Raw genomic sequence first — 23,452 nt, forward strand, 5'->3', positions numbered from 1 at the left:
TTCTTAGATTTAGGGGCGACCCGGGTTTGAGGGCCTCCTCCACCCCTCACTAGCCGATCATGAACAAACCACCTCCTTTCCTTTTCTCATGGGCCTTTGGCCCTTGTACTACTACCAGGGGCATGGTGTAATTTACTGTTCGTTCATTCATTCATTCATTCATCCATTTAGGACATTTTTTTAAGCGTTTGAGTTCCAAATTCTCCCCTGCCTACGGCTCTGCCCTACTCAATGAGAGATCAAGAAACTGATATCAGTTATACACACGTGGAGTCATGTAAAACAGATTTTTTAATTATTTTTTTTTGGCATGCACTTTTTAAAATGTTGAGTTCCCAGAGGTGTTGTAAGGAATACTCCAGTGGATCTGTAAGTCCCTTGATGATGCAGCCATTCCCTCCACCAATACGGATTTCATCCCATCCTGGCCCCTCTTATCCAAGTCTTACCATAAAGTGGAGGAGGGGGCAGGTCACAGTGGGGAGGTGTCCAAGGTACTGGGGGCTTTGCTTCCTTTCTTTCCACATCATAAAGCTTTGAGGAAAGTACCTTATAAACCTTAAAATGCTATAAAAAAAAAAAGTGGTGGGGGCTTTTACTATGAATACTTGAAGCATTCCAGGCAGATCCCAGGTTCTCCCAGTTTCCAGACCCTTCCAAAAGAGAGCTGCCCAGGACTTCTCCCAAGATGTTCAGCATACACCCATGCTGTTGGGTAATCCTCCTTCAGTGGAGGCCAAACTCACAAATAGTTCATGTATATCCTGGGATTCTAGTATAAGCCCCATTTTACAGATGAAGGAACTGAGGCTCAGAGAAGGACTTTTCACTGAGGTAATATGGCTAGTGGAAGCAAAGACTCCAACCCAGGCCCTTTGCACTCTCACTTCTCTCTGTGTGAGAGCTGATGTCATATTTGAAACCTCTCGGGCATCTTTACTCTAGGCAGAGCCACCATGGTTTCCTCCCGAGTTCATGAGCCAACCTGTGATCATCTGTAGTTCTGCGTTTCCTCTGTGGTCCCCCTTATTCCAGGCTTGTTTCACAGGCCAGAATTCAGCCTTTCTAGAACCTCCCTCCCACTCTGAGAAGCACAGCCTCTGTGTCCCAGAGAAGAGGAGAGTATAGGGTTTGGAAGGAGGCAGGGAGGCACAGCTGGGTTGTCTTGGGGAAGAAGGATTCATTCAGCTTTGCCTGCCTCCAGAGAGCACAACCAGGGGCCAGCAGATGAAAGGTGTGGAGCCAAATTTAGGCTTGACATCAGGGAAAATTTCCTAAAACTAGCAGCTATTGAAAAGTGCAGTCAGCTGCCTCTGAAAGGTAGTGAGTTCCCCTTCACTGGAGATATCCAAGAAGCCTCTCTGGTGGCTTCTGTTCTGGTAGGAATTGAACAAAGTCCCCACTGTCTTGGGCCCTTACATTCTGCATCTATGTTTATCTAGGAAAGACACAGTAAAACAGGCCTTCTGATCCAAAACTAGGGGGGCAGAGCAGGCAGGAAGAGGGGATGATCTCATCTGGCAAGGCCATTATTATGGTGTGCTGGTGCCCCCAGCCTCAGACGGGCCTTTCTGTGACTTCAGACTTAACACCAGCTGCCAAGGGAGAGGAGAATGAATCCTGCCACACTCCAGTGACCTCTGGGCTGAAGGGGAGGGCCTAGCTTCAGGGATTGCTGACTATGTAAAAATTACACTTGGGCTTCAAGAGCTGGTGACCTGTGGGTAGAGGAGAAAGACTGAGCAGACCGGAGTTTTTAGGGAAGTCTTCCAGAAACATCCCAGGGGTGAGCATGGAACGGGGGGAGGCAGACGTCACTACCACTGACCACACTGAGCTGCTTGGTTTCAGAAGCCATGTGTTCATTAAGTTCAGAATGGAAATGAGAAATAATTTCAAAAAAATAGAAGAAATGACAGATTTTTTTGTTTGTTTGTTTTAAATTAATTAATTTATTTGTTTTCAGGTTTCTACAATCACTTCCATATATCTTAAATTTTTCCCCCTACCTCCCCCATCCTCTTCCTTTTCTCCCCTCTCCCTCCCCAAGACAGTGTGCAGTCTTATATAGGTTCTGCATATACATTCTTTAAAATACATTTTCACCTTAGCCATGTTGCATAGAAGAATTAAAATGAATGGGAGAAACCATAAAACAAAATGATATAATACAAGAGAAAATGTTCTGCTTCATTCTGTGATCCAATTCCACAGCTCTTTCTCTGGATGTGGAAGGCATTTTTGCCTCAGGAGTTCATTGGGAGGTTTTTTAGGTCCTTGCATTGCTGTGAAGGACTAAGTCTGCTAGAGAAATTCCTCGCACACTCTGGTTGTTACTGTGTACAAAGTTCTCCTGGTTCTGCTCCTTTCGCTCAGCATCAATCAGTTCACGTAAGCCCTTCCAGGCCTCTCTGAAGTCTTTCTGTTCATCAGTTCTTATAGCACAATAGTATTCCATTGCATTCATATACTTGTTCAGCCATTCCGCAATTGATGTGCATCTCCTCAATTTCCAGTTCTTGGCCACCACAAAGAGTGCTGCTATAAATATTTTTGTACATGTGGGACCCTTTCCCATTTTTATGATCTCTTTGGGATACAATTCTAGAAGTGCTATTGCTAGAGAAATGACAGATTTTTAGAGCTCAAAGGGACGTTCAGACATTATTTGAGGCTACGCCCCCCCCCCCCCCCCATTTTACAGAGAGGGAAATTGAGGTCTGAAAGAAGCAGGGCCAAAACTGAGTGATCCCAGGTGAGGCAGCTTTAAAGTCAGGGTTCAAATCTGGGTGTTCCATTTCTCAGTCCAGCGTTCTTTCCATTAGGCCACACTGCCTGAGCCAGGTTAGCTCCAGTCTTTGCCTTTGAAGCCTGGGAATAAACAGAGAGCTGTCATTTGGGAGCAGTCCCAGGAGGTTCTGTTGCTGCCGCTAAAACAAATGATAACTGGTATTGAAAGAGCTTTACAAGCATCTCCTCTGACCTCAGAACAAGACTGTGGGATGGGAAGGGAAACTGAGTCTCAGCAGAAGCAAATGCCTTGTCCGAGGTCACCCACTAATCAGAACAGGTCTGTTTGGCTCTTTGTCCACAGCCTTCCAGAACTTTCCCTGCACCGAGGGGGGCCCAAGTTCACACAGGGTTTGGGTTTCACGCTGTGGGATCGCACTGTTTCCAAAGCTTAATCCCATTTTAGGAATCCAGGTCTTGGCATCTACCTTGAGTAGGACTGGGTGAATAGGCTTTGTTCTTCCCCAGTTGGGCAGAGAAAGGAGCAAATCTGGGATTTCCTCCGCCTTTCCCTGTGACCATTTATTATCTAGAGTTGCTTAGCATGCCAGGAGCCCTTCTTAGAACCACCCCAACAGGTAAGGTGGCCTCTGGTCTTCTTGCTTACAGACCACCCTCCATCTTCACAGCCTCATGTGGCCATTCTGTTTCAGGAGATGGTCTGCAGTTGAGTCAGCTCCTGGCTAGCCATTGGGATGGATGGATGGATGGATGGATGGATGGATGGATGGGTGGATGGGTGGGTGGATGGGTGGGTGGATGGATAACTAAATAAGCATTTGTTAAGTACCTTCTATGAACAAAGCCCTGGGAATACAAGTAGAAAAATCTCCTGTTATCATGGAGGAGACCACACATAGAGGAGGTTTCAGCTGAAAGTCCCATGGCACAGATTCTGATTCCAAGACATGGGGGAGGAAGGAGTGCTTTTCTCTACTTTAAAAGCACAATATAATCTTCCTTATGGTTCCTAGGTGGGGGAAGGGAGGACAGAGCAGGGAGGTTGGCTGAAGGAGTGGCAGCCAGGCAACTAAGACAATAGCTATGCACCAAGTTACAACTCCCTGGGAATTAATCATTTGGAAACTATGTCCTGAGCAAGTGCACAGGCTTAAGGAAAACTGCTTCTAAGCATGTGACCCTTTTTCCAAGCCTGCCATTGTCCCAGAGAGTACCTAAGGCTCAGCAGGGCTTTGACCAGGCATTTATCTTGAAATAGCCAAGACTCACAGAGCCTGAAGGAGCTGAGCCTCAGTTTCCTCTTCTGTAAGATAAAGATTATAATGCTTGAATCCCTTCCCTCCCAGGGTGGGTATAAAGACCACATAAGATAAAGTGCTTTATAAACCTTCGAGAGTAAGCTAATGGCTACTATTGTTGGCCATTATTCTGACTTGGTCATTATAGCTTGGCCAGCTCATTCATGAGGCCGCAGCCAGAAGAGCTCACTGGGCCTTCCATCCAGAGGTGATGGTCACCATCCTAAACAGAATGTCCAGCTCAGGGTGCTGCCATATTGGTAAGGATTGTTGGTGAGTTCTACAGGATTTGAATGCGGGTGTTGATGAGTTCTAAAGGGAATCTGGAAATCAGCCAACATGCTCTGTGAGGTTGGTTTGTTCAGTAGTTTTTCAGTTGTTTCAGATGTTTTCATGATGTTATATGGGGTCTACTTGGCAAAGACACGAGTGTGGTTTGCCATTGCCTTCCCCAGCTCATTTGACAGATGAAGAAGCTGAGGTAAACAGTGAAGTGACCTACCCAGACTTACGCAGCTAGGACATGACTGAGGCTGGATTTGAATTTAGATCTCCTTGATAACCTAGCACTTTATCCACTGAGTCACCTATGTTATGTGAGGAGAACTTGTCAAAAGACCAGTTAACTTGGAAAACAGAAGATTTAGGGGAAGATGTGATCCCTTTTCAAATATTAGTTGGAAGAAGGAATTAGACTTATAGCAAACAAATAGCTTTGGGCTTCAATATAAAGAAAAACTCAACATAAGGAAAGCCCAGATCTTCCTCCTCCACCTCCATTGAATAAGCTCCTGGTCACTAAAGCCATCAGGCAGAGGCTGGATGGCCATACTTATGGGACCAGGTTCAGAGAATCCTGGCTCTCAGTCTGAAAGGAGCCTCAGGAGTCCTCTCGCGCAACCATTGATTTTACAGATGAGGAAATGGAGGCCAAGGCAAGCTAATGACTTGTCCAGAGTCACACAGGTAGTGTTAGGGAATTTGAACCCAGATCCCCTGGCTCAATTATGAGTGTTCTTCTTGCAGTCTTTGGTCACCAAGAGAGGGACACTCATGAACCCTGGGCAGGAATGAATCCCCAAGACATGGGAACTTTGTTGGTGCCACCATGTTCTCACCAGCGTAAGTAATCAGTATCCAGGGCTTGACAACTGTGAGCCCAATCATCTCATCACCACCCCCATCCTTCCTCTCTTGCTTCAGTTTACAAATCCCTTTCCCCATAGCAATCCTGGAAAGTGGGAATTCATTTCCTCATCTGTAAAATGGGGAGATTGAGCCCCAGAAAGGCAAAGTAGCTTGTGGTGCTTGCATGACCTTGTGACTGACTCTCAGAGCTCAGGTCTGTTCACTGTTCTGATTAGTCTGCCCCAGAGAGACTTCAACTAAGGGCAATAAGGTGAGACACCATTTATTTATCACCTGCCCTCTGCTATATGTCTCCAGGCTGGCACTGGCAGAAGACTGGGCCCCCACTCAGGGAAACTCTCCCCATGGCTCCCGGCTGGGCCTTGCCATCTTCCTGGGCGGGGAGGAGCCTGGGAGCTGCCTCTTAGGGTGGTGCTGCTGACACCCATCCCAAAGGACTGTTGGCTGCTAGGAGTCATTGAGGCCAACCTTTCTGTTTCTAACTCACTTTGCCCGCCCTGAGCATATCCAGAATCGGCCCTGATGTCAGTCAGCAGCATTTGGTTTTTAATCACCACCAATTCACTGTTACTGAGCAACTTTATGTTAGGAGTTCTTAACCTGGCATATGTGAGCTTGTTGGAGTTTGTTTCATTTTTCTATCATTGACATTATTTGATATTTTTATATTTCAAGATGTTTGGTTTCTCTTGTAATCCCACATATTTTATTTTAGGGATTTAAAAACATGCTTCTGAGAAGGGGTCCAGAGGCTTCAGCAGACTGTCCAAGGGGTCTAGATCACACACACAAATTGAGACCCCTCTCAGCTTGGTGGGTAGTCTAGAGCAGGGGTGGGGAACCTGTGACTTTGAGGTCACGTATGGCCCTCTAGGTCCTCAAGTGCCACCCTTTGACTGAATCCAAACTTCACGGAACAAATCACCTTCATAAAAGGATTTGTTCTGTGAAACTCAGACTCAGTCAGAGGGCCACTCCCGAGGACCTAGAGGGCCACATGTGGCCTCGAGGCTGCAGGTTCCCCTTGGAAGATGGGGGTGGTGGTGCTACCAGATGAGACTAGTAACTAAAGATGAGACCCAAGAGGGCAGCCTCAGGAAGTCAGAGCCAGGGGAGGCCTGTTCCATTGCTGGTGATTGCTTGATTAGGCACTCCCACCACGAAGGCTTTTACAAGTTAATGAAATGAGTCCATGCAAAGCTACTGTCTCCTTTCTTTGAACTAAAAGAATCTGAGGTCTCCTGAACCAGTCTGGGTGGTCCAGTCAGTCAGCTGAATCAGCAGGCATTGATTAAGCATCTGTTGGATTGTTGGTACAAAGAAAGGCAGAACCCAGCACTGTCTTCATGGAGCTCACCATCCAAGGGGAAAAGTCATCAAACCCATTTTACCGACGAGGAAAGCAAGGCTCAGCGGGGAGTGGCTGCCAGAATACACAGAGAGCGATACGGGGGCCTTTGAGAGGAAGTTTAAAGTGCCCAGAATGGTCAGCCCTGGGTTGGCCTCCTTCTGGTAGCCCTAGGACTCTGCCTGCACCTCTGAGGACTGTGGGGGATGGAATTTGGGTCACCTGACATCAGGGCTTCTTCCCCAATTTCTAAAAGTAGCCTTTTCCCAAGCTTAGAGAGATAAAAGCAAAGCTCATGGCTGGCTATGATCACGGGACAGATTGTAGAGACCATGCAGGCCAGCTACCTCACAGAGAGGAGACTTGGGAGGGTCACATGGCTGAGAGCTGCTGGAGGTGGGGTTGGAACCCAGTACCCTCCACCCAGTGGAGAGAGTGCTGGCCTTGGGGTTGGCAGAATTAGGTTCAAAATCCTGGCTCTGATAGAGAAATCCCATTTAAAGCTACAGAGGACATTATAAAATATCTGGAGGTCTACCTGTCAAAACAAACCCAGGAACTATATGAACACAATTGCAAAACATTTTTCACACAAATAAAGTCAGATCTAAGTAAGTGGAAAAACATCAGTTGCTCATGGCTAGGCCAAGCTAATGTAATAAAAATAATAATTCTACCTAAATTAATTTACTTATTCAGTGCCATACCAAATTACCAGATAATTATTTTCTAGAGCTAGAAAAAATAATATTAAAATTCATCTGGAAGAAAAAAAGATCTAGAATATCAAGGGAACTAATGAAAAGAAATGCTAGAGAAGGTGGCCTAGCTCTACCATATCTCAAATTGTATTATAAAGCAGCAATCATCAAAACCACTTGGTTCTGGCTGAGAAATAGAGGGGTAGACCAGTGGAATAGGTTAGGTACTCAAGACACAGTAGTCAGTGAATATAGCAATCCCCTGTTCGATAAACCCACGGACCCCAGCTTCTGGGATAAGAACTCACTGTTTGACAAAAACTGCTGGGAAAACTGGATAACAGTGTGGCGGAAACTGGACACAGACCAATGCCTGACAACCATACACAAGAATAAAGTCCAAATGGATACATGATCTTGGTATATAGATTGATACTATAAACAAATTAGGGGAGCAAGGAATAGTGTATTTGTCAGATTTATGGAGAATGGAGAAATTTTTGACCAAACAAGAGATAGAGAATGTTAGGAAGTGCAAAATGGATAATTTTGATTACATTAAATTGAAAAGATTTGCACAGACAAACTCAATGCAACCAAGATTAGGAGGGAAGCAGAAAACTGGGAAAGAATATTTGCAACTAGTGTCTGTGATAAAGGCCTCATTTCCAAAATATATAGAGAACTGAGTCAAATTTACAAGAATACTAGTGATTCCCCAGTTGATAAATGGTCAAAGGATATGAACAGGCAGTTTTCAGGGGAAGAAATTAAAGCTATCTATAGTCATGAAAAAAATGCTCTAAATCACTATTATTTAGAGATGCAAATCAAAACAACTCTGAGGTACCACATCACACCTATCAGATTGGCTAACATGACAAGATAAGAAGATGATAAATGTTGGAGAAGATGTGGGAGAGTTGTAACACTAATTCATTGTTGGTGGAGCTGCGAGCTGATCCAACCATTCTGGAGAGCGATTTGGAACTATGCCCAAAGGGCTACAAAAATGTGCATACCCTTTGACCCAGCAATATCACTTCTAGGACTGTATCCTCAAGAGATCATAAAAATGGGAAAGGTTCCCACATGTACAAAAATATTTATAGCAACTCTCTTTTGTTTTATGGTTTCTCCCGTTCAATTTAAATTCTTCTATGCAACATGACTAAGGTGAAAATTATTTAATAGGAATGTATGTGTAGAACCTACATAAAATTGTACACCATCTCAGGCAGGGAATGGGGAGGGAGGGGGGAAGGAGGAGGTGGGAGAGGAAAAAAAAATAAGATATATGGAAATGATTGTAGAATGCTGAAAAGAAATAAAATAATTTAATTTAAAAAAAAATAACGAACAGGAAGACTTCAGAGAGGCCTGGAAGGTTTTATATGAACTGATGCTAAGTGAAAGGAGCAGAACCAGGAAATCATTGTACACAGTAACAACCACAGTGTGCAAGGAATTTTTCTGATAAACTTAGCCCTTCACAGCAATGCAAGGACCTAAAAAATTCCCACTGGACCCTTGAGGCAAAATGCCTTCCACATTCAAAGAAAGAACTATGGAATTGGATTGCAGAATGAAGCAGACTATTTTCTCTTGTGTTATGTTTTCTTTTGGTTTGGTTTTTCTCATGGTTTCCCCCATTCACTTTAATTCTTCTATGCAACATGACAAATGTGGAAAAAATAAAATCCTGGCTCCAACACTCAGTAACTGTGTGACCTTGTACCAGCTACATTCCTCCCTCAGAGCCTCAGATTCCTTGTCTGGAAAATGGGTCTAATGATTTTTGTACTGTCCACTTCACACTGTTTCAATGTAGAAATGATTCTGCTACCTTCAGGGGCCATTAAAATGGGAGCAGGTAGTGTCATCTAAGTCAGACAGATCACATTTGGGAGCTGGGGAAAGAGTCCCCTAAGATTGTTCAGAGACTTGGGCTCTGGGCCTAGCCGGTTCATGAGTTTTATGGCCTAACCCTTCCCCTCCCTGGCCCTCAGTTTCTTACCTACAAAATGAGAAAATTCAGCTATATTGGTAAATAAAAGTGTCATAAAAACAAAAGAGATCAGTGAGGATTTTTTTAAAAGCTCATGTGTCAAAACTATCATTGTAATAACCAAACTTGGCCCCAGAGACAGGTTGAGCACCTCCTTAACTCCCATCTTTGCAGAGGTGGGGGACTGTGGGTGTGGGCTACTTCATAGTCAGACGTGCTTTATGAAGGTGTTGGTTGGTTTTGCCAAAGTGCTTTTTTCCTCTTTTTTATCTTTGTTATAAGGACTGGCTCACTGAGAAGGGGCTGAGATCTTTCCAGAAGGGAAAATGATGTAAAAGCAAAAGTTATAGAATGAGTACTCTTGAAAGATCATCTTGAACCTCCAAAGAGATAATACCCCTGGTAGGACCGTCATCGCTGGTTTTTAATTCCTAACGAATGAGTTTCAAGTTCATTCATCACTTGAGAACTTCCCAAAATCCTCTCAGAATTTGGGACGAGACCCTCAGTCTACCCCACACCAAAGGCCTTGGGGAATCATGCCCCATTGTCAGGTGTTTCACCCATCTAGATAGTGCCCTTCCTAGTGACCCTGGAGGGGCTGCAGAGCAGGCTGGCAGGATCCCAAAACAGAAAAGAGAGGCTCTCTACAGCCTGGCCTACATTCAGATCTGGCATATTCAAAGAAAACATAATTAGGCCCACTGGTCTGGCTGAGTCTCCCAAGGTCTTTGCTTTCTGTCTTTGTTTCAGTCTGAGCAACTGTCTGGAATTAATCAGAACAACAACTGACATTCATATCTTGGTTCAAGGCTTATAAAGGCCTTTCCATGCTCCTCACCACAAGCCTGCTGGCTAATTAATACAAGGATGATTGCCTCATTTCACAGATTAAGAAGGTTCATGGAATTGTCCAGTCATGTGGCCAGCCAGGACCACAACAGGACTTCCTAGCTCCAAGTTCAGGGTGCTCCACTCAACAAGACAGTGTCTCATTTATCCTGGGAATTATTATTGTTAATTTTATAAACTAATTACTAATGAATGATAGCTAACATATAGCGCTTTAAAGTTGACAAAGTGCCTTATGTATATATTATGTCTCATTGGATCCTCCCAACCGGGGGAAGCAGGACCTATTCTGATCCCATTTTACAGGTGAGAAAACTAAGGCCACCCAGCCAGGAAGTGGAGGAGGCACATTATCCACTTTGCTACCTGGAGGCTTGGGGGTCGGGTTGTCTCTTGCCTCCGGTTTTCTTGTTTTCTCTGAAGGCTTATCCAACAAGCAGAGACCAGGCAACTGGGTAACTATTTGGGATGCTGGAAATATGTGGGAGTCAAAGAGGGCAGCCAGATTCGGAGTCCTCAGCCTGCTTTGATTGCCTGTGATCCCCTTGGGCCACCTGCAGTCCGGGGTGAGGGGCAGGGGTTGGAGATGCTGCCAGAAAGGGGAGCAGATATTGGCAGATGCTGGAGCGAATGCCCCAGTCCCTACCTCTGGGTAAGCCTGCCGTCTGCTCACCACCTCCTTCCGGCCCTGCTCACAGCCCTCAAGGGCCTCTTTTGTTTTTTTCTTTTGCCTTTATGTGCTTCCTAACTAGCCCCATTTCCCCCTGACTCCTTTTTCCCTTTCTTTAGTCCTGGCCTCTCCATGGATGCCCACTCCCCATCCTGCCCCCCTCACACATTGTTCTTACAAGATCACAGACTTGAGCCAGCAGGTATCCTCTCCAGGATCAGATTAGGTACCCATCACCTCAAAACACACCCATGCCCATCCACCCCCTGCCATCCATTTACAGAGGATGTCAGACTGAGAGCCAGAAGGGGTTTCAGAGACCATTTAGGATAATACCATTATTTTACAGATGAGGAAGCTGAGGCCAATGCAGGTTAGGTTACCCAAAGTTACTAAGACAGTATATAAAGTGGGATTGGAACTCAGGGCCTCGAACAACAGAGCTAGTACTCAAAACTTTTCCATCCTTAGAAGCTGCTTAGTTGGACCCTGTCATTTTATAGATAAGGAAGCTGATGATCAGGTAAATTAAGTCTTTTGCCCAAGGACCCCCAGGAAGTAAGTGGCCTGCTCTGCCCCCAAATCCAGTGTTCTTCCCCCTCCCCCACTCTGAAAGATTGCTGACTCTTCTGGAAGCAACAGAGCCTAGCTCAGCCTCTCCCCTGGGCCCACAGTGTTTATCACCAATGATGATAATTACCTATAAATAAATCCGTGAGGCCCCCTCTGGGGCTTGCACCTGTCCAAAACAACCAGGAAGACTTCAGAAACCTTGATTCTACCCTGCCATGAGACGAGAAGATGGCAAATGCAGATGTACTTTGTAGGTTTCTGGGCACCAGGGCCCAGAACCTGAAAGGAGCCGAGGCCGATTGGAACGCCCTTTGGGGGTGCTGAGTGTCCCTGTCTACACTGGCTTTGAAGGCCTTAAATCCATAGCTCATCCTTTGCACTGTTTGGTTCCTGTCACTCTGCATGTCTGACCTGGCAGATGAGGAAAAGAGAGAAGGGGTGGGCCTTTTTCTACATGGAAACCTGTTTCTATTTGGTGTTTGTTAAGATTGGAATAAAAAGTAATATTTCATAGGCCCCCTTTCAGTGTAGGCTTAACATGTGATGACATTTGAGTCCAGAGCTGTCTAAGGGGAAGTGGCACTAAAGGTGGTTTCTTAGGTCCTTTTCACCTCTAGAGGTCTGGGCATCTAAGGAGCCTGGGCGTTTTCTAACACCCTGGAACCTAGAACCTGGAGCCTTCCTAGAATCATGTACATAGGATCATGGCTGTTGGCAGGTGACCTTTGGATGTGGAATGAGGAGAAGATTCACTAAGGAGAGGGGCCTTCCCTTCCCCCACATGCCTGTGTCTTCATCTCTGTAGCTGGAGATTTTAAAGATTTAAAGCTGGAAATGATAGAGATTATGTAGTTTTCTGTCCAGTCTCCTGGGGCAGCTAGGTAGCGCAGTCGATACAATGCCAAACCTGGAGTCAGGAAGACCTGAGTTCAAATCCAGCCTTACTTACTAGCTGTATTATCCTAGGCAAGTCACTAAACCCCATTTGCCTCAGTTTCCTCATCTGTAAAATGATCTGGAGAAGGAAATGACAAACCCCTCCATTATCTTGGACAAGAAAACCCCAAATGGGGCTGGACACAACTGAAAATGACTGAACAACTACAGCCAACTCTCATGGTGCTGTAAGAGCCCTCAGGGTCCATTGAGTCCAAGCGCCTCACTTTACAGAGCAAGAAACAAGGGTCTAGAGAGCTGATGTGGCAGCGCTGGCTCTTCCTACCCTGCCAAGCTTCCCTCTGAGTGAGAGGGTTCAGGTTCTTGACTTTCTTCTAGAAGAAAGCAGTGAAGAATGATCTCTCTCTCTCTCTCTCTCTCTCTTTCTCTCTCTTTCTCTCTCTCTCTCTCTCTCTCTCTCTCTCTCTCTCTCTCTCTCTCTCTCTCTCTCCCCTCTCCCTCTCCCTCTCTCCCTCTCTCCCCCCCCCTCCCTCCCTCTCTCCTCTCTCTTTCTCCTTAGGTCCTTGGGCAGACCTCTTAGAGCCCCACATGAAGGAAGAAAGGAAAGAACAAACCAATAAATGAATGAATGAGGGAATCAGTGACAAAGAAGTGAATGAATGAAGGAGCCCATCTGAAGTGCTCTGTGAGCACTGGGCCCTGAGCTAAGTGCCTGGGGCTACAATTAGCAAAGTTAGATGGGCCTGTCCCCTGAAGTTCAGGTAGCAGAGTGTGTGATCTCTAGACCAGAAAGTCTTCACATCCAGAATCGACGGTAGTATGAATTGGGTTGCTGTGCCCAAAGGGAGGGCAGTGGGGGCTGGATGTTGTGATGGAGCAGAGAGCAGATGACTGGATGAGATGGGAAGGGGGAGCTGATCTGGGGTGAGTATGACCTGTAGTGAGCAAGGTGAGCTTGGGGTCACTCACCAGTTGAAACCACCCTAGTCCAGGGCAGGACTTCCAAAGGTGAGCAGGTCAGTTCCAGAGACCCTGGGTATTTCTCATTTGTCCAGTGAGAAGGTTGTATACAGAGGTCCCTGAGGATCCCTCCAGCCCCGAGTTCCTGACACCACTCCCCCAGCCCTGCTGGCTAAATCCTTCTTCTAGTGAACACCTCCTTCCTTCTCTTTGAGGACAGATGGGAGAAGTGACCTACAGCCTTTCCTTGACTGCCCCAGAGGGTCCCTTGGCACTGGCCTATATGGGGCGATATGTGCTTTTCAGTCTTTTACAGAGTGAGAGAAAGCCCAGCAGCATCTCTGCTATGCCCTGGAAATAATGGGATTCTCAGGCTTGGCTCTCCCTCCTTTGGGAGGCAGATCTACCCAGTGGGTGGTATCACTGGGTGTACCTTGGGAGTCATCTAGTCCAACCCCCTCATTTGACAGATTAGGGAAACTGAGGCCCATTCATAGAGGAAAGGTGACTTGCCCAACTTTGCACAGCCAGTCCGTGGTAAAACCAGGTGTCCTTTTTTTTAATGCTGTAATTTTCTTATTTTGGAGGGGGGAAGGCAAGGCAATTAGGGTTAAGTGACTTGCCCAAGGTCACATAGCCAGTTAGTGTTCAGTGTCTGAGGCCATGTTTGAACTCAGGTCATCCTGGCTCCAGGACTGGTGTTCTATCCACTGCACCACCTAGCTCCCCCAACACCCACCCACCCCCAAAAAATTTCTAACTCTAAATACTGTGGTTTTTTTTCCATCATATGCCCTCTTTCCATGGAGGAGACTACTCCTGGTTGATAACAAGGAACCCAAACCAAAGGTTCCAGGGAGCCCTAATTACCATTTGGCCTGGGGGAAGTCACATGCTCTTGCCCACTGTCTTGTGTGCCAATCTCCTCTTCCCCAAACACAAGCTCCGCTGTCCAGAGAGTGAATCCAAGGTTAGGTTGGCACCTCTCTGTCTCAGCCACCTGACCTCATTCCAAAGCAGCCTTTATTTTCTGCTGGAGGGAACAGGGCGGGACTGAGGTCAGGCCTATTATAGAGCAGACAGTGATAGCCAGCCCAGGGCCTAGGATACACCCCGCCCCCGCCCCAGCCTGAGCATCACCCGGCCAACCTGCCAATTTAAACCTAGTGTCCCCAAAGATACATACAGAACAGATCGTAGACAAAGAGCCGGCCATCCTTGGATCTCACCTGCATCCAAGTGTCTTCATCTTCTTTGGTGGCCTTGAGCCTGCTGACAGGCTTCAGGCCCTTTCCCAGAATCCTATGTTCAGTCATTCTCCAGAACCTACCTCCCCACTAGTGCTGGGTTTCGTTCCTGCAGAAAATACTCGTGTATTTTGGTGTCTGTGAGATGTGGGCCTCCCTTGGGTGGATGTCCAGTGGCAGGATCAGAGGGGAGGATGCTTGCATCATTTCCAGTGGAAACTCCCTGATGTCTGGGATTGTTTCATTTTGTCTTGGTATTCTCCTAGCCTGGTGCATAGTAGGTATACTTAATAAATGTGGGCTTATTGATTGCTTGAGAAAGGGCAGATTGAGGCTTGGAGAGAACAGTAAAGGAGGAATATGGAGTGAGAGATAATCAGGGAAAGTTTCACCCTGGAAGTGGCCCCTGAAGGTAAGAAGTTGGAGAGGATGGAAGTGAGGATGGAGGTGTGGATAGAGGTGAGCATGGAAGTGTGGATGGAGGTGAGCATGGAGGTGTGGAGGTGAGGATGGAGATAAGGATGAGGTGTGGATGGAGATGTGGAGGTGAGGATGGAGGTGTGGATGGAGGTGAGCATGGAGGTGTGGAGGTGAGGATGGAGATAAGGATGAGATGAGCATGGAGGTATGGAGGTGAGGATGGAGATAAGGATGAGGTGAGCATGGAGGTGTGGAGGAGGTGAGGATGGAGATAAGCTTGAGGTGTGGATGGAGATGTGGATGGAGGTGTGGAGGAGGTGAGGATGGAGGTGAGCATGGAGGTGTGGATAGAGGTGTGTTCCAAGCACACAGAGGTGAGGTGAGTACACCAGCAGTAACCCCGCCAATCCATTGGTTGGTTATATTCTTGGTCATCAGCCAAGTCTCAAAATGGACCCTTTTGACTTCTGGTTTCATGCCCTCAGAGCGAGCCACAGATGGATCACTGCAGAGTGAGGACTGGTCCCTCAACATGGAGATCTGTGACATCATTAATGAGACCGAGGAGGGGTAAGGAGGCTGGGTGGGGCCTGGGATTCTTCAGTTGCCCAGAGCCACCAAGTCCCTAGAGCCTGTCACTGTTTTAAGTAGAGCTGGAGACTTCTCATGGGGGAGCAAGCCCTTTCCCGGAGCAGTAACAGAGAGCCCAAAGCAGCAACAGACTTGGCCTGGCCTGGCCCACAAACACCAAAGCCATCCTGATCTGCCAGAACCTGGCTGCTTCATGGATTATCTAACCCCCAGGCTCACTAGGCTAATAGTAGGCATCCCTCAAGTGCGGGAAGCAGGCCTTCCGTTCATCCTCACCAGACAAGGCCCTCATTCCCATGGGCCTCCTCTCACTTCCCCTTCTGGCCAGCTCTCCTATCACTTGCTTCCAGGCTGACCTCCTTCATCCATCCTTTGTCTGGGTCAGCTGCCCCTTGGCCCTCCCCAGGCCCGACCTGGAATCCAAGGCCTCTCTCACATGTGAAGCAGCCTAGTCTTCTACATTAGGGACCTGTCCAAAACCCAATGAGAATGAATGTTTCCACACTGAAAGAAAAAAGAGCATTGGCTGTGTGTGAAACCGGGAGCCTCCATCAGCAGCAGCTTGGGCTTTTAAACGTATATGCTACGTTCATGGCAGTCACACTGACTGTGTGTCTCCTTCAGAATTTCCTCTTGTGCCCCTTTGTGCCTTTAAGAAATGCTTCACTGGTGCTGGTTTTGTCATTTAAGTACTGCCATGGCTATGCCTCCACTTACCCCACTGTAAATACTTTCCCACCCCCACCACAAAGCCTTCCCTTAAGCAATTTAAAATAGTTGAGCAAAATCAATCTGCGTGCTGGCGATGTCTGAAAATGTATGTCTCACACACACTCCTACTGGCACCACTGCCTACCCCAGCCTGGCCTCCACATGCTCCCTGGCTGTGGCCAGGTCTGACAGTCACCTCCCCAGTGCTTTTCTGTATCTGTGCCTAGAATCTCCTCCTTCATTGCCCTCCTCTGACCTCAGTTTCCTTATCAGTAAAATGATATAGCTGCATCTCTCAGATCCTTTGTGCTATAGTAAGTGAGGCAACTGCACTTGTAGGCCTCTTCCAGCTCTAGACCTCAGATCCTATTATCCTCTCTGGGCCTTGGTTTCCCCATCTGTAAAATGAGGAGGTTAGACTCAGTGGCCTCTCAGGCCCCTTCCATCTGCACATCTGTGATCTGATTGATGTTCTTCTGCCATGGGTCAGCACTAACAAATGCTCTCCACTCCCAGAGGTCATGGGGTCCGAGCCCCCCAGGCCTGCTGCTTCCACTAAGGCCAGTAGAAAGGAGTGTCAGGGAGCCTCCATCAGCCCTCTCCCATATTGGCAGCCAGGAAAACATCACGCCCAAGGGCCTCTCTTAGCCCACTCTGTGCTACAGCCATGCCCTCTCCTTTTTCCCACAGCCCCAAAGATGCCTTACGAGCGCTAAAGAAGAGGATCATGGGTAATAAGAACTTCCACGAGGTGATGCTGGCGCTCACGGTGAGCACCCTCTCTGGTGCCTGGGCTCTTCGGTACTTTCTGCGTCCACTCTTCTTGCCCATGTCCATGCATGCACATGTTCCCTCCTCGTCTGTGCTGTCAGATGAGGACAAGAAAGGGGAAAGGTTCGGGGCCTGGGCCCAGTGCACTGAATGTTGTTGTCCTTGCAGGAGGAATCAGAAAAATGGTAGGGAGAACCAGATGGCCAAGCCAGGGGTCCCCTGGGACCTACCACTTCACCTAGGGAGGTCTAGAAACCAGAGACCCAGAAGTCTCAGCCCGTGTGGGAACAAACAGATTTGAGGGAAATGTGGGTTAGCGCCCCCTTCCAAACTGCGCAGCCGATGGCTGGTGGGTGACAAGGAGACAGAGGCCCCTCCACCTCAGGGCCCCTGGGCCAGAGGAGGAGAGGGTGAGTGCCCCGTCACTCCAGCTTGTATCCAAAGGAGGGTACAGGGCTATAGGGAGTGTTCTGGGAAATGAAGTGGGGGAGGGGGAGCAGGGGGGAGCAGAGCAGGGGAAGAGGAGCAAAGTGGAGGGGGAGCAGACTGGAGAGGGAGAGGCTCAGGGGGAGAAGAGTGAGGGAGGGGGGAGCAGAGTAGGGGAAGGGGAAGCAGGGGGGAACAGAACAGGGAGGGAGGGGTTCGTAGTGGTGATGGTTGCAGGAGGTTTGCCTTGGTGTGTGTTGGAGGGTTACAGGCCAAGCTTTGCTTAATAGAGCTTCCCCTCCCGCCCACTGGTCACCCCCAAGAGTGCTTAACTCTGGGGCTGTTATCTGTCCCCACCTTGGCTCTGCTCTGTCAGAAGCCTTCTTTTTGAAGTCTTATCTCCAGAGAGCCCCACGACAGAGACAGATGTTTAAACTTTCTCTGTCCAAATGATGGCCTGTTCACAGGAAGGGCTCTTTCCCACCTGGAGTTCTCACCACTGCTCCTTGGACCCCTCAGGTCTTGGAAACCTGCGTTAAGAACTGCGGCCACCGCTTCCACGTCCTCGTGGCCAACCAGGACTTCGTGGAAGGGGTCCTGGTGAGGACCATCTTGCCAAAGAACAACCCCCCCACTGCTGTCCATGACAAGGTTCTGATGCTCATCCAGGTGAGCACCGGGCACAAGGGGTAGGGCCATGGGAGATCCAGCAAAAAGCAGAGGTTCCCAAAGGGAAACGAGGCCCCAGACAATGAGGAACATGAGCTGGGCACCCACTCCCCCTCCAACCTTGAACTGGGAGATTCTTAAAACAAGACTGAGAGAAGAGAGAAGGTCGAAATCCTTAGCAACACCATACCTGCAAGAAAACCAGTAGACTGGGAGTCGGGTTCAAATCCTATCTCTAACACTGGGTGATTTGGAGCAGATCACTTTGCTTCCCTTGGCCTTAATTTCCTCCTGTAAAATGGGTGAGTTGGATGTGATGGCCTTTGAGGTTCAGTTCTAGGTGTTTGCACCTCCAATCCCAGCGCTGACACTAGCTGCATGGCCCTCAGATCATGGCCCAGTTGAGAGGGAGTCTCTAAGCAGAACACAGAGGACATGGGCCGTTCCGCAATTCAGATAGCAGCTCATTTTTTTGTGTGTTTAACTTGGTCACTTTCTGTGTTGGGGCTGCTGGTGACTGGTCTTTACAGCGTCTTCCTCATCCTCATTGTTCTTTAGGGTTTACAAAGCCCTTTATAAATATTTCTCATTTTATCCTCACAACAACCTTCTAAGGTATTATCTCCATATTACATTTGGGGCAGCTGAGGCACAGGGAGGTTAAATGACTTGTGTCAGAAACCAGAGCCGAACTCAGGACTCTGTGACCCCACGTCCAAAGCTCCATTTATCCACTGCTCCACCCAGTTGCCTCAATGCATCAAGGCTCTTCCTGGGTGCAGTGAGGGGAGTGGGGGGAGGATGTGCTGTGCTGGGATTTTGCACCAGTAGCTTGTTCTAAGCAAAATTCTCTAGGCTGAGACTTAAGAAACCTGGGTTCTGGTCCCAGCCTCTGCCACTGTGTGTTAGGCTCGGAGGAAGGTCCTTAAATTCCCCTTTCCTCTGTTTCTTCATCTGCAAAATGGGAATGAGACCTTTGCTAGCCCTTGAGAGGGAGGTTGTGAATGTAGAGCCCTCTCAGGCGAGAAAGGAACACAGATATCAAAGAAGGATTCGGAGCCTCAAGGTGCTGCAGCCGGTGCTGGAGAGTCCCAGGCCTGCTCTCTAGAGGTTTCCATCCTTTTAAAAATGTATTGCTATCTTCTTGTTTTCTAAATACCTCTTCCTTCCCCCGCCCAGAAAGGGTCCCTTATAGCAAAGAATAAACAAGAAAACCCCAAAGACTTCATCTAAACTAACTCAGCAGCCAAGTAGAATGGAGTTTGTAGTGTGGCTCACCCACAGGGCCCCACCTCTGCAAAGAACTGGGTGAGGTGCATGTTCAATGAGTTCACCCTCATTGTGAGGGATACAGTAAACAAGCAGACAAGTAAATGCAATCTCACCAGAGAAGGGAGAGGTGAATATGGAAGGGCTGCCTGGCCCCACTGCTCAAAGTTAGGTCCAGAGGTGAGCCTCCAAGGAGGGAGCACCCAAACCCACAAGGACTTGGGAGTTGGTGTAGGTCTACTAGCAGTTAAAGGCTGCAGATCTGGGTTCAGATCTTGAGTTTGATGACGAGGAGACAACAGTGAAAAGTGGAAGAGACCTTAGCAGTCCTCTGATCCAGTCCCTGCTCTACAGATGAGGAAACTGAAGCCCTGAGAGGTCACCTGGAATGGGAATTGGGATCTTTCCGCAGCAGTCCAGGGCCCCTCTCTGGCTCACTCCAGGACACTCCTGGTTTTCCTCATGTCTAAGGCTCCCCTGGCCACCTCAGAAATGAGCGAGAAGGTCAGCATAGTGACCAGCTGGCTCTGTCCCCTCTATTCCTCTCGGCAGTCCTGGGCAGATGCCTTCCGAAGCTCACCTGACCTGACGGGAGTTGTGGCTGTCTATGAAGACCTCAGGAGGAAAGGCCTGGAGTTTCCCATGACAGACCTGGACATGCTGTCCCCAATCCACACTCCCCAGAGGGTAAGGAGGCTCACTACCTCCCATGCTCCCTTTCCCTGTGTGGACCAAGCTGAGAGGCAAGAAAGCTGGGAAGAGACAGAGGAGAGCATGGCCAGCTGCTGCCTACTGACCTGCAGGCCTCCCGACTTTCCCTAGCCAATCCTTGCTCCTCCCTCTCTGATTCGGTTTTTATCCCTAGTCCGTGTATGGCTCCGAGTCCCCACCAGGACAAAATTCATCAGTAACACAGTCCAGCCAGCGTACAAACTCCCTGCAGCAAGCTGTGGCCCTGCCAAGCATGCCATCCGCCCCTGACGATGCACCTGTGACTCCGACACCAGAGCAGGTAAGGAGCAGCCTGGCTCACAGGAGTTGGTTCCCAAGTTCCCTCAGCCCTGGAAGGAGGCTGAGCAAGGGAGGATCCTTAGACAGGCCAGTCCTTCAGGAAGCGAGCTGGGAGAATCTGGAAGCAGCACTGTAGTCTTTGGCATTTGGGGAACAATTTTCTATGGCAGATCTACTGCTGACCATGGAACCTCTCTCCCCCCATCCCTCAGTTTCCCCCTCCTGAAAGAGTGTGTTCATAAGAATTTCCTTGAGCTATTTTCCAACCCTGTGTAGATCTCTTTATATAGAGGATACCTTACATTTCTCTGGCACCCTAAGATTTGGAGTCCAACTTCTAAGAAATTCTAGAGTGTAAAAACATTACCTAGAAGCTGTGTTTCTTTGTGCATGGAGTAACGAGCTCAGAGTCGGAGGTCCTAGGTTCAAGTCCTACCTGTGACTCCAATCAGCTGTGACCCTGGGCAGCTCCAGGTGGCTCGCTGAAGCCAAAAGATGTGTGGAGAAAGTGCCGATCTGCTCTAGTGGAAGGAGTTTCATCACCTGCAACTTCCCTTTACCAGTGAAATCTCAGGGCCAGATCAAAAAAAGACCCTAAACTATATTGTTAGCACAGCGGCCTAGCTGTGGATGGAGTGAAGGGGGCCCAGAGGCTCAAGTGAGACCTGATTTTGACCCTTCTCTCTGGGTTTCCAAGGACAAGGTCCCTGACCTTTCTGATCCTTAGATTCCTTATCCTTGAAAGGATGGGAAGCTGTGCCATGCCCCTGCTCAGTGTGCTTTGGAGAAGTGGTATAGCTACGGAGAGGCAGGGTGGCCCAGTGGATAGACACTACTAAATTGGAGTCTGCATCTCCCATCTGCTGCCTGTGTGGACCTGGGCAGGCCTCAGGACCCTTCTGGGCCCGCAGAAGCATGCCCTGGGTGAGAGGGCATAGCACAGTGGGGAGCCGGCCAGGCCAGTTCTAAATCTCAATCGATCAATATTTAAACTCTTCCCAGGTGCCAGACTCCATGCCAAGAACTAGGGGTACAAATACAAAAGAAAACGAAAATTTAGAGTCTAGTGGGGGGGAGAGCTTCCCATAGGAGAAAAGCTGGCCTCTTCCCAGACATGGGGCACATTCTGGCAGGCATCATTACGCTCCTACCCATGAGCCTTCCTAGGGGAGGAAAGCACAGGGGAGAGTCCAGAGAGGTCCCAAAGCAGCCATGCTTCTGGAGTGGGTGGGAAGTGTGTTTGCATTGCCCCCCCCCCCCCCCCCCCCCCCCCCGCCCCCGACTCCCCCAGCTCCCAGACACTCGTGTACACCTAGGTTCTAGCCAACCTTTGTCCCTTGACCATCTCTCTCCAGAAAGGGCCTCAGGCAAGCAGCAGGCCTCCTGTGCCCAAGAGCAAGGACCTGGCCCTGCCCATTCCCCCGAACCCAGTGGGGAGGAGCCTGAGGGTCTCAGTGGCCTTGTTAGCAGCCACCTTGGGCCCTTGGGGGAGATGCTGCAATTTTGCCACCAGCACGCGTTGGGGTGCAGTCTTTCTGACCTTGCTTTCCTTCCCTTCCCAGCTGTGCTGCTGGCTTGAAAATGGTAATGTTTGGAAAAGGTCACAGGGTGTGAGGGGCCAGAGATGAGTCTGGGGCTCTGGGGGGAGATCAGATCCCCACTGGAGAATGGCTGACATTCCTTTTGGGGCCTTAGGGCTTTATCACCTGTGCTGACCCCTGAGATCACCAGTCTCACCCAGCCTGGCCAAACCTAAATGTGTATTTTCAGATTGGGAAACTGCGCCATGAGCTGGAGGTGGTGAATGGGAACGTGAAGGTGATGTCAGAAATGCTGACCGAGCTGGTCCCTGGCAAGGCTGAGCCCTCAGACCTGGAGCTGCTTCAGGTAAGGATCACTCCCTTGGGGGCTCAGTGGCCCCTAAACCTCTCACCTTTCTGGTGCCTCCCCTGCTCAGGAAGAGGCCCTGGGGGCCATGGAAGGGAGCCTGAAGGACAGCCAAGTGACTCCTGCTTAGCAGTGTTAGCCATCAGGTGCAGCTTAGAGATGAGAGGGCAAAGGTCAGTGCCCTGGGCCTGGGGCTCTTGGCATCCCTCCTTTGTTACTTGCTGGTGATAAACACCACCACCATGCTGTGTAGACAGAAGAACTCAAGACATGCAGCGCTGGTGGACCTGGACAGTGTCCAAATATTAGCCAGGGGTGCTTTAGTTTTGTAATTTTAAAAAATGTATGCTCACCTTTGTTTCCAAATATATCCCTCCCTATTCCACTACCATGTGAGCCATTCCTTGGAACAGAATTTAGAGAGGAGGGGAAAAAAGCAACTTGGCAAAACTAACCAGCACACAGCTGAATGAGCCAGCATATGCAGTGTCTCACCCCACAGCCCTCCGCCTCTGCAGAGGAGCTCTAGTCATGAGAATTATTATCCCCATTTCACAGATGAGAAAACTGGAGCTCAGGTGACTCATCATTGCTAATAAAGGACCAGAGGCTGTAGAGGGATGTTGGAGGGGGAGAACTGAGAAGGCAGCAGCTGCTGGGGGCTTGAAGAGAGACCCCATGGTGGGGCAGTCAGGGCAGAGATGTGGGTGTGCCACAGGTGACAGGGAAAGGAGTGATTTGTCAGGGTGACTGTGTCTTTAAAGGCTGAGGCCTGGTTTAATGGAAGATTTAGAGCCAGAAAGGCTAGTCCAGCCCCCCAATTTATTAGCTCTCGGACCTTGGATCTCACATCTTAGGGTTTCCTTTCCTGGATTATATTGAGGTCAGACTGATATTCTCTTGAAGAGATGCTTTGTGAGGTCCTGGACTGAATAAATTAAGGACTTCCCAAATACATTTTGAGACAGAGCCTGGATGAGCTCGAAGGGGTTGACATCCACAGAGCCTTCAGGGGAGGGGAAGGGGGAAGAGGAGCTTCCTGCCCAAGATGTTGGGAAAGGCTTGAGACAGGCCAGCATCAGAATGAACCAGGGAGATGTTTCTGTTGCATGAGAAGAAAGCTGAGAGAACCACAAAACACTTTGGTCAACGAAGGGCCCAAAGGCTGGGGCCAGTGATGCAGCCAGAAGCCACCCTGACATCCCAGCATCCAAGCAAGCAGGAAACCAAAGTCTGAGCCAGG

General features: G+C 48.6%; 1 protein-coding gene across 6 annotated transcripts in view; it reads left to right on the plus strand.

The window, feature by feature from the left end:
- TOM1 (target of myb1 membrane trafficking protein) overlaps window positions 1-23,452 on the plus strand; it is a 48,392-nt gene that overhangs the window by 6,827 nt on the left and 18,113 nt on the right. For 4 of the 6 annotated variants that reach the window (XM_072655866.1, XM_072655867.1, XM_072655869.1 and 1 more), the window contains exons 2-7: window positions 15,360-15,444; window positions 16,867-16,945; window positions 17,893-18,042; window positions 19,864-19,998; window positions 20,177-20,323; window positions 22,093-22,209. In XM_072655866.1, coding sequence (XP_072511967.1) covers window positions 15,360-15,444; window positions 16,867-16,945; window positions 17,893-18,042; window positions 19,864-19,998; window positions 20,177-20,323; window positions 22,093-22,209 — 713 coding nt within the window. The remainder of the gene's footprint in view (window positions 1-15,359; window positions 15,445-16,866; window positions 16,946-17,892; window positions 18,043-19,863; window positions 19,999-20,176; window positions 20,324-22,092; window positions 22,210-23,452) is intronic. The other 2 variants (XM_072655871.1, XM_072655872.1) reach the window with 1 other exon arrangement.

Source organism: Notamacropus eugenii, chromosome 3, assembly GCF_028372415.1.
Source record: "Notamacropus eugenii isolate mMacEug1 chromosome 3, mMacEug1.pri_v2, whole genome shotgun sequence".
In the NCBI taxonomy this organism is placed as follows: domain Eukaryota; kingdom Metazoa; phylum Chordata; class Mammalia; order Diprotodontia; family Macropodidae; genus Notamacropus; species Notamacropus eugenii.